This window comes from Echinops telfairi, unplaced genomic scaffold, assembly GCF_000313985.2.
Source record: "Echinops telfairi isolate 266 unplaced genomic scaffold, ASM31398v2 ScPeMD7_7469;HRSCAF=8507_1, whole genome shotgun sequence".
Taxonomy (NCBI): Eukaryota; Metazoa; Chordata; class Mammalia; order Afrosoricida; family Tenrecidae; genus Echinops; species Echinops telfairi.
Window position 1 is genome coordinate 148,961,819 of NW_022111373.1, and position 11,332 is coordinate 148,973,150.

Sequence of the window (11,332 nt, forward strand, 5' to 3'; positions counted from 1 at the left end):
GTCGTGCGGAGGAGGGAAGTGGGGGCGCGCGGACACGATGCTGGGGGCGTGGCATGGCGCCCTCCCCCCTCGGGGAAAGTGAGGGGAGGGGCGGGGGTAGGAGCTCGGCTTCCTGCCCGGGGAGGAGCCCAGGCCGGAGGGGCTCTCGGCTCTGGGGTCTGTCCAGCACCACCACCCCTGCTCCCCAACCCCGCCCCCGCAGCAGCCAGAACCTTGCTCCGCCGCATCGGGGTGCAGGTCCGCAGCAGGGTCCTGGAGCCTCACCCCCACCACTCCCCACAGAACGGCTTCGTGGTCCGCAGGGCCCGGGAGAGAGAAGTTCCAAGTTCCAAACCCAGCCCAGCAGTGACCCCACAGGGTGGGGGAGGGGCTGCTCCGCAGGGATGGGGCTCCCTGTGGCTTGGTGGGCACGGGTGGCAGCTGGCTGCAAAAAAGGTCCCCCAGCCTAGGGCCCTGCTGCCACCACCCCCAGCTCTCCTCCCCTCTCCAGGGTCCAAGCCTGCACTGCCCCGTGGCCTGAGGTGGGAGTACCTCCTGCCAGGGGCTCCCAGCTTCCAGAGCAGAGACTGGCCTGACAGAGCAGCCTTATAGGGCAGGGTAGTGCTGCCCCTGGGGCAGCTGTGGGTGTTTGTTGGTGGGGTTTCGCACCCTGCTCTGTAGAGCCGCTAGGAGTCAGATTCTACTGGATGCCCATCAATCCCACTGCAGCCCTGGCCTTTCCAGGACCAGAAAGCTGCCGTTTCTGGTTAAGATGTGGCAGGTGCAAACACACTCAGACTCCCTGCCACGGAGTCAATTCCAAAGCCTCATCTGTGTCCCTCAGCCGGGCTGGTGTTTTCAAACTGCTGACCTTGCAGTTAGCAGCCCAGCGCTTAACCAGGATGCCACCAGGGCTCCTGCTCCTTAGCTGTGAGAGGAGAGTGTGGTGGAGCCAGTGGAGGCGGCAGCCTGTCCTTCCCCTGGGCAGGGCCCCCTGACCCACAGCTCCTAGATTTTCCAAGTCTCTTTCCAGCCCAAGGGTCCCTGCACGGGTCACAGTGGCGTGAGTCTGGGGTCAGGGTTAGCCCCTGTGAGCTTCCCCATGCAGGTGAGGGGACTGGGCTTTAGAGACTGTTCAGAACACTCCTTGCTGGGTTCTAGCCAGACCGGCATCCACAGGCAGGGTCTCCAAGCCTAGGTACTAGAGGAGATGGGGGAGGGGGGGGTGGTCCTTGTGTGCGCTGACCCTTTGCTGCATGGGTGTGATGTGATGTGCCTTTGTCCCAGGGGCTGTCCTGGGGTCTCCTTCTCCTGGCCATATGGCACTGGGTGTCCCTGGTTTGGGCCGTAGTGGTGGAGCTCCAGGAGGGGAGGCATACCCCCTGGAGAGGGGTAAGCCCTGAAGACAGTAGCATGTCTGGTCTATGGTGGCACCTTGGGGATACAGGATGTGGCCCTGGGGGAGGAGACAGCCCTTGGGGTCCTTGTTCTCAAAGGGTAGACTCAGGGTCCAGACCATCGCTGGCTGGATGTCCACTGACCTTGATCCCCAGAGAGGAGCTGCAAGTTACAGATTGGGTTTCTAACCACAGTGAATTGAGGGCAGTTACGGAAGCCGCGTGCCCTCCCAGCCAAGCAGTACCACCGTTACAGCCCCTGTTATACCTCCTGCAGCAGCTCAGCCAGGAGGGACTGACACATCTTCTTTGTCCACAGCTGTGCAGGAGACTGGCTCTCAGAGGCTGGTGGCTGGGGACCCCTCGCTGGGCGACGGGACCGCACAGGGTGGCTCCGAGGTGCTGGAGGGCAGGCTGCTGTTAGAGGTGAGTGTTGGACAGGAGCACTGTGGCTCCCAGGAAGGGCCTGAACACAGAGCTCCAGGGGTTTCTAGAAATGGCTTAGTCTGCAGTCAGCCATGGGCCAGGTCCCAGGGGTGGGGGGTGGGGGGAGTGGGATGACGGGGGCTGCAGTGGGGTCAGAAGGAGAACCAGCCTCCCTCCGTGACTGAGGACACCCCCAGACACCTGTGTCCCCTAGGTCGAGGATGGCCTTTCTGTGATGGGGGCCCACCCCCTCCACAGACTGAAGACAATAGTGTGGCCCTTGTCCCCAGGGTACCCCCCCCCTGAATGCCAGCCTGGTCACCATTTGCTTTTTGCATTCTCTGGGTTCCCCCACCTACTCTGTGTACCTGGGTGCCCCACCCTCTGGGTACCTGGGCCTCCCCTACTCTGGGTACCTGGGTCTCCCCCACTCTTGTTACTTGGTGCTGTGACCGGCTGAGGGATGGCGCCCTGTCTGCTCTGAGCTGAGGGAGGAGCGGGTATGGCCCCGGTGACAATGGAGATGGGAGCTGAGCTGGAGGGTGCTCATGGCTCTGTGATGGGGGGCGGGGGCGCTTAGGGGTTTGCACCTGCCCTGGGAGCAGGGCAGTCGTTCCCTGGAAGCTTGTTCAGTAGTTCCTTCCTCACAGTTAATACACATGCAGGGGCCTGTGTTGGGGTCCCCAGAATCAGCGTGCTGGCTGACTTTCAGGGACCCTACTGGGCCCACAGTTGGGCTGCCTACTCCACGACGGGTGTCTGGGGTGGGGTGGACCGTGTCGGGTTCAGATGGGAGCACTCTGTGGGAGGGGGCTTCTGCTGGAGGAGGGAGCTCCGTGTGGTGTGTGCCATCAGGCTTTTAGAAAGCAGTCTGAGGGTCTTTTCTTCTGGAAAGTGGCTTCTCTGTCCACACTCCGCAGCGCGAGCTGGAGCGTGTGCAGCGGGCCTCCCGCTCGGGCCGAGATGAGCTGCTTCTTTGCGCTATTGCTCACACGTGTTTGCGATCAGGGATCAAACATCTAGTCGGGACTTTTGTCCCCAGATGCTGATGACATGGGCCACGACCCTGGCCTGCAGCTCCCTGCCCTGCGGTCCACACCCCCAGGGGAGAGGCTGTCTCTGAGGGGGGCTTGCCCACCATCTGCAGCCTCCTGGGGTCCCCCGCCCTATTTCCCCAGGAGGCTCCCCAACTCTCCTTCCCAAGTCGGCCAGCCTGGCTGGGGCCCGATGAGTCCATATCCTGGAGGGAGGGGCGGAGAGACACGGCCTAGAAGAGGGGGTGGGGTCCCAGGGTGAGTAGGGCAGGGGGCTGGAGGCACGGTGTCCCTGTCATTACAGCTGATGTCACTGAGGAACACAGGCTTGGGGCCAGGCAGCCATGGGGGCGTCCTTCAAGAAGCCCCTTCCTGCTCTGGACACCTTGGGCTGCAGCTGGTGGTCCCCACCCTCACCCTCAGCTCGCCCGGGCACAGCACAGCGGGCCCTTCACCAAGGCCCCGCTTGACCCATGTCCTGCCTGGCCCTTTTTGGAGGTGCCCCTGAGGTGGAGCTTTGTGAGGAAGACTTCAAAACAATGCCCACAGTTGAGGGGTCAGGGTCAGCTGCCCTGGCGTCTCATCGCCCAGGATCCCCCAGGGCTCCTCCCACAGACTGGCTAGTGTCTCCCTCCCTGTCACCCTGCGTTTCAGAGGATGAGGCCCAGCTGTGCCTGGAGAGTCCGCACGCAATCCCGCCTCCCAGGCACCCCACTTGATGTGCTCTGTGGCCCACGGAAGTTTCCAGAAGTTGGCTTTGTTTGGACCACTCTGGTTCTCTGCCGAGGGCTTTCACAGCGTTTCCAGCGCCCAGCTCCAGGGGCGGAGGCTCTTTGAAGTTTAAAAATATCCCCCAACAAAGCAAAACAAACACATCGAAACAATAACAACAAAACCCCCACTTTTACTGCCAAACTTCAATTCCTTCTAGAGAGAGGAGGGGAGCCGGGTGAGGTTCGCAGCGGGGCAGCATGCATTCTCCGGCTGTGGGGCTGGCAGGCCCTTGGAGCTCGGCCATCCTGGGTCTCAGAGGAGCCGCAAGGCCTGAGCAGACCTGGCATCTCCACGGGTAGGGGTGGTCATCTCTGCAGCTCTGAGCCTCCTCCCTCTGGGCACGACCACAGCAGAAGGTCAGACTCAGCGGCCCCCAGAGCTGCCATCTCCCAGGTGGGGTGAGAAGGGGTGGCTGAGAAAGTCAGAGGGGTGTGAGGCCCGGGGGAGTGAGAGCAACTGTAGAGGAAAAGCAAGGAGCAACGGGGTAAGAAGATTTTTAATGCACTAAATGCACAAGCACAAAGTGAAACCCACTGCCCTCTGACTCGTAGTGACCCTAGGGTAGTGACCCTAGGGGACCGGGTAGAACTGCCCGGCAGGGTTTCCGAGATGCTATAATTACAGGAGAAAGCCTCCTCTTTCCTCCCGCAGGGCAGCCGATGATTTCAAACGGCTAAGCTCAGCAGCCCGATACACAGCCCACTGTATTGCCAGAGTTCCTTTCTAGAAACACACCTTACGTAGCCAAATGCCCAAACTCACCGCCATTGAGTGGATGCTGGTAGATGCTACTGAGTGCAACCCCATGCACCGGGGAACAAAACACCACCCAGCCTGCACCAGCCTCACAGGGGTTTCTGCAGCCACTGTGCCCATCCATCTCATGAAAAGCCTTCCCCTTTTACACAGCCCCTCTGCTTTCCCAGGGACTGGTCTCTCCTGATAACCCAGGGTAACTCCATCTCGACATTGCTGAAGGAAGCCCTGGTGAAGTAGTGGTTACAGATTGGGTTGCTAACCACAGGTCAGCAATTCAAAGCCACCAACCGCTCCTAAAGAGAAAGACAGGGCTTTCTAGTCCCGCAAAGAGTTACAGTCTCAGCAACTCACAGGAGGGACTTCTGCCTTGTCTTATAGGGTCGCTAGGAGTCAGCATCGAATGGATGGCAGTGAGTGAGTCATCTGTTTCTGAAGGAGCCCTGGTGTTGCTGCGAGATTAAACATTCGGTTGCTAACGGAAAGGTTGGCAGTTCAAACTCACCAGCTGCTCCAAGAGAGAATGATGACATTGTCTCATCCTAGAAAGATTCGATATCTCAGAAGCCCTGAGGAATAGTTCTACTGTGTCCTATAGGGCGACTGGCTCATGGTAGTGGGTTTGGGTTTTATATGTTGGTGCATTCAATTTGGGTGTTGTGTGGATATATCTATATTTACGATAAATATAGTAATATCTTGGTTTTCAAACTCAATTCTTTCCACATTCGTGTTCAAACACCAAAAATCTTGAGAACTGAATATATGTTCCCATAAGAAATTATGGAGAACCAAGTAATTGATTCTGAAGCCCAAAATTACACTTATAAATTCATTTTTCCAAGACTTTAAATCACTGTGGAGGTTGGTGTCAGTCTGCGTAGACTAGAGAAACAAATCCAGGGAGACTCATATGTGTATTAGAAGGAGGCTTATATATAAGAGCAATTGAATATTGAGAAAACATCCTAACCCAGTCCAGATCAAGTTCATAAGTCCGATATTAGCCTGTATATCTGATACCAATCTATAAAGTCCTCTTCAGACTCATGAAACACATGCAATGACGCCGAATTCAGGAAGATCACAGGCCAGTGGGTGGAACGTCTGGTGGATCCAGTGGTGTAAGCATCTCAGCACTGGCAAGGGGTCTCCATGTGGTTCCTTTAGCTCCGAAACTCTGACTGCCTCAGGGTAGCTTTATGTGACTGCTCCTCAGAAATGTCTTGTGGGGACTGAGCCTTGTCAGTAGAGAGTCTCCAAGGGAGTGAGCCAAGGGAGAGAGTGTCTCCTGCCTCCAAGGAGGAATTTAGGAATTCCCAGAATCCTCAGGAGTCGGCTATGCCCACACAGAGGCCTCATTGGCTATTAACTGATTGACAGCCTAGACTCCACCCCTTCACTTGTAATCCTTTCAAATTGACACCACATTATGTAACTACCACAAGGCTTTTAGCCTCACATATCACCGTCTCAGATACACTATCACTATCAAGCTGTTTCTGATGTATCCAAATTAACAGTAGGTTTTCAACCTCTTTGATGGTCCGAGATCTTTGTTTCTTGTTAAGGATTTCACACTTTTCCCTACCTTAGCTGCTCTGGTCACATTCCCGCCCGCTCCCCCACCCCAATGTTGATAATGTTGACTTAGCCATGTTGCGCTCAGCACCAAATGAGAGGAAGGGTGACCGGATTCAAACTCGCAATGACTTCGTTCTTTAACTCTACCATGGGGCTCACAGCTTTCCTCTTAGCGTCACTGATGGTATCCCTAACCTTCGATGGAGCTCTGGTTACGGTATGTCACGCATATAAAGCACAAATAAAAGCACAACGACGAATGTTTTAGCTCACTAACACAAGGACTATGCTATCTGAATGAGAGGGATGCTTACACTGAAGCACCACTCCTTGTGCCCACAGCAAGGCGAGTCACGTGGCTCCCTCCTGACCCAGACGGATGTTCTCGGGTTGGATTTTGGGTTCTGCTGTAGAGTAAAGTCACGAATGCCGAGCCAACAAGCAGATTGTTTTTTCTTCAGACTTTGCTGTTCAAGTCATGGAAAGCTTGGGCTTTGGAGCTGTCTGACAACTGAGATATCGCTGTATTTGTAGTTTTTTACATATTTTTTCTTGTAATGTCTGTGGTATCGCAGAAATGCTGAGCCATAAAATAAGTGGAGAGTTTTACTTTCTCTTCCATTTTATAGAAGAAATTATGAAAACTTGGTGCTATTTTCTTCTAAAAATTTTGTTAGACTTTTCCAGTGAAACTATTTGGCCTGAAAAATTTCTTTATGGAAGATTTTCAACTGTGAATTCAATTTCTTTAATAAACGCAGGATTACCTGTTATCTATTTTTCTTTCAAGGAATTGGTACTTTTCATCTATGTGTTAGTCCAGGTTGACTAGAGAAACAAATGCATAGACACATATGTATATAGGAAAGAGCTTTATATACAAGAGCAGTTGAATATTGATAAAACATCCTAGCCCAGTCCACATCAAGTTCATAAGTCCGATATTAGTCCGTATGTCTGATATCAATCCATAAAGTCCTCTTCAGACTCACTCACACAAAAACATGCATTGACGCTGAATGCAGGAAGATCCCAGGCCAGTGGGTGGAAAGTCTTATGGATCTAGTGGCAGTGTAAGCATGTCAGCGCTGGCAGGGGTCTCCATGTGGCTCCTCCAGTTCCCAGGGCATGGGGTCTATCAGCATAGTGCCATGTGTCTTGTCCGTAGAGCATCTCCAAGGGAGTGATCAGAGAGAGAGAGAGAGAGAGAGAGAGAGAGAGAGAGAGTCTCTCCTGCCTCCAAGGAGGAAATCCAGGAGTTTCCAGAATCCTCAGGAGAAGGCCATACCCACACAGAAGCCTCATTGGCTATGACCTGATTGACAGACTAGACTCCACTCCTTGACGCTCAATCTTTTCAAGTCCCAAATTGACACCACAGTATGTAACTACCACAACTTACATTATTGAATTTCTGGGCCCAGAGAAGAAAGACCACTTAAAGTCAGATGTAAAAGTGTCACACCGCAAAAGACATTTTAACCTTGTCCTTCATTTTCTATGTGCCGTAAGTTACATTTATATACGTTGACATGTTCATAGATCATATTATGGATTTTTTTGTGTGTTTCAATAGTCTTAGAGATTTAAAAAATAATTTTATCAGGAGTACTTACAGATATTATAACAATCCATAATTCAAAAACATTTTCTTTTTTCATGAACCCTTTGATATCAGCTCCCCTTTATCCCTTCCCTGCCCACCCCAGGAACCCTTATTATATTATTATTATTATTATTGCTGTATCTTATACTATCCAGTGCATCTGTTTGCCTACAATATTGTTATTCATTCCCCTTGAGCGGGGTTTTATAGTCTTCATTGCTATCATTCCGCCCCCCTCTTCCTGTACCCTCAGGGAATTATGACTCCCATTGCTATTTCTGAAGGGTTTATCTATCTTGGATTTCATGCATCAAATGACCTTAATTATACAAATGAACATACACAGTTCTCACAAGACTAATGGGGTGAAACTAAGACCATAATAGTAAGGGAGGAAATATTAAAGAACTAGAGGATATTTATGTGGTTCATCAGTGCTATACTGCACCCTGGATATGTCATCCCTTTCCATATTTTTAAGAACTTCAGAGATGAAAGTAGTCTATTTTGCCAGACACATATCCTTGGGACCTCTTGGCTCCTGAAGTTCCAAGTTTCCACCCGGCATCATTTCTCTTTATCTCCAGGGAATTCCTTTAGCACTTCTTGTAGTGCAGGTCTTCGGGCTGCACATTCTTTCCATTATCTTTTTACCGGACATGCCTTTATTTTGCCTCCATTCTTGAATGATATTTTTGATGGGTATAGAATTCTGGACTGACAGTTCCTTTCTTTCAGAACTATAGAGATATGTCCACTTTCTACGATATGCATGGTTTCTGCTAAGAAATCTGCAGTCATTCAAATTATGGTTTCTGTGGCTATGATGTGTTGCTTTTCTCTGGTTGAATCAAGGTTAACTCTTTGGGTTAAAAAAGAACATTTGGTTTTTGACGGTGTCTCTCTACTGAGATCTTGTATTTTTAAAAACTTTTTTAAACTATGTTCACCTTTATCTCATGGAGGATAATTATTTTCGCTCTCTAAAAATCTTAATTTGATCATTTCAATATCTGATTATTTTCGAGTTGGCACCCCAAACTTGGACACACTGCACACCTTCCTTTCACTAGGACCTGGGAGTGGTTTTTAACTTTTATCTTGACATGTGATTATGATGTATTGAGCTTAGTTTGAGTAGGAATTGACATTTTGAAGTTTGCTGAGCTTCTTGAATGTACCCATTTATATGTCTTCAACGAAATTTAGGAAGTTTTCATCCATTTCCCTTCAATGATTATTCTTTCATTACAGGGCAACCATCATCAGAAATGTCAGAATTCTTTGTATTAGTCCACAAATTCCCAAGTTTGTTTATTTATTTATTCAGTATTTTTTTCTCAGACAGGGCTTTTTTTCCCCTTCTTGATGTAGTTTTAACATCATTGCCTCTTTGTGTCATATTTTTTCTGCTATTGAGCCCCATCACCGAAATATTTATTTTAGGTAATTTCTCTGTTTTTGAAAAAAAAAATTTGATTCTTTTTGATAGTGTCTATTTCTCTTCTGAGATTTTGCATCTTAGAATTCTTTTATTGTTGTTACTTCAAGAGTGTTCCCTTTTATCTCATCGAGCATAATTATATTCCCTCCTTTAAAATCTTAATTTAATTCTACTATCTGTGTTATTTCGAGTTGGCAGTCCAAACTTGGACATACTACAGACCTGTCTTTCACTAGGACCTAAGGATGGTGTTGGTAACTTTAAAACTTTTCACAACACAATTCAGCAGTGTCTCCAAGATTGTCACCTGCCAAGGATGTGTCCAGAGAGCCACAGTTGACTCTCATTGCCTCGGGTTAGAGACCAGGGGCCCTTGAGTTGGAGAACTGGGCCTTGAACCTGGTCTCTGGAAGGGAACACCGATCATCCCTGATGCAGAGCATGTTGGATGCCACACACCAGTGCCGAGCCCCAGACCTTACCCTACATCCTCCCCAGAGCACTGACCTCCTCCCTTGTAGCCAGGGGGCAAAACTCCCTGCCATCAATACTGATATATAGCAACCCTATGGGCAAAACTGGCCTTGTGAGTTTCTGAGACTGTAACTCTTGACCAGAGTAGAACGTTCTGCCTTTCTCTGAGATGCTGGTGGTTTTGAACTGCAAACTTGCAGATTGCAGCCCAACACACAACCACTAAGCCACCAGGGCTCTTTAAGAGGGCAGCTGTGAATCTGAACCTGTAAGGAAAAGGAGTGAAGGGTGCCTGCATGGAGGTTTGCAAATTAGAAGTGCCTAGAGCCCTGTGCACAGTCCCCTGGCCCCTTGGCCAGGGTCTCCTGGGGGCTGTCTCACACCCCACTGTGAGCTCACCAAGGGCAGAGGAGGACACGGAAGACCCATACCACACAGTTGGGAGGAAAGACACTTGGAGGAGACAAAGACGTACAGGGTGCAAAAATGAGCACCCAAAAAGCTGTTGCAGGTGAGGACACCCCTTGATCAAGGGAAATAAGTGTGATCGGAAGGAGAGATGCCTTCTAAAGGCTCAACCATTCAAACCATACGAGCCAAGATCAGAAATCCAGTAGAGGGTGGGAGGTCAGCATTGATGAAATCTGTCCCCCAGTGAAGGGAAAAGAGGTGGGTGGCAGCAGAGGAGATCCAGGCAGCCACAGGACAGCGAGCGTGGTGAGGAGTTTCAGAGAGAGATCAGAGGGGAACATTGTCAGGGAGGAAGCCCAGATTTCCCAGAATCTTGGGGCACAACAGTCGGCACGGGATGAAGGAGGCTCCTGGCTCTCACGCTGGTGAACGTCTACAGCCCAGGGGACCGGAAGCAGATCTTCAGTGTTCTTGGAAAGAAGGAACAGTTCTCACAGAGAGGACCAGGATCAAGAAGACGCTGGTGGTGCCCACAGTCACGCTGGAGGCGAGAAGGCCCCAAAGGAGAGACCTCATCTCTGAACGCTCTCTCAGGGTGAGAGGAGGAAGGAAGTCTTGAAGGCGCTCTCTCCAGAACAAGGGCAGGAGACCCTGTGGGGAGGCCTCGGAACCTCCAGGCAAGTGGGGGGATGGGATCCACGGGTGCAGTCGCTCGGGGAGCTGGGCAGAAGCTCCTGGAGATGCCTCTGAGAGAAGACGGAGAAACGTAGCAGGCTGTCCAAAGGTTCCCAGACACTGAAGGGAGGAAGGTGAATTCAGTTCTGGTCTGCGGGGGCAAACCAGTGGTAAGTCAGCCGCCAGAAACACGGCTCAAAGCACCGTGCTCTCCACAGCACAGATGAAAGGAGCCTGGGCCAGCTCCTCGTCGAGGGAATCCGGAGTATGGGTTGAAGCAAAGGTAGGTCCCAGGTGAATTAGGGAGATGGGTAGAGTGTGCTGGTGTGTGGGTGCAGGGCGGGAGGTGGCGACATGCTCACTGTACCCCGGAACCTCCAGGAGACCATGTGAACTACGGGAAACCCTACAGCTGTTTGTTATGTAAGCAAGTGACTGAGCAAGATGAGGCCCCTGCCAGTCCCCCCCAAGGAGAGCCCAAAGCCGCTGCTCTGACGAGCAGGAAATGACATGGGGGAAGTGGCCAGAGGGCCTGTGGCTTCTGCGACAGCCCTGGGCTCCTTGACTCTTACAAGCTTAACCTTAACCCTTTGGCCCCAAGAAGTTTTATCTTGCCAGATGTCAGACTGTTACCCCTGTTTCCTTTTAGTTATCATTGGTAGATACACATATGTATCAAGTTACAGATAGATGTACACATACATGTAAGTTTTTATTGTGAGTTGGGTGAAGGTTTGCAGAGAAGACCATCCGTTTACGCTTTAACAATTCA

The 11,332-nt window shown here is 51.2% G+C and overlaps 1 protein-coding gene across 1 annotated transcript in view; it reads left to right on the forward strand.

The window, feature by feature from the left end:
• Positions 1–11,332, forward strand: part of AHRR (aryl-hydrocarbon receptor repressor) — a 96,973-nt gene that overhangs the window by 25,746 nt on the left and 59,895 nt on the right. Inside the window, exon 3 of the mRNA XM_013008589.1 lies at positions 1,696–1,802. Coding sequence (XP_012864043.1) covers positions 1,696–1,802 — 107 coding nt within the window. The remainder of the gene's footprint in view (positions 1–1,695; positions 1,803–11,332) is intronic.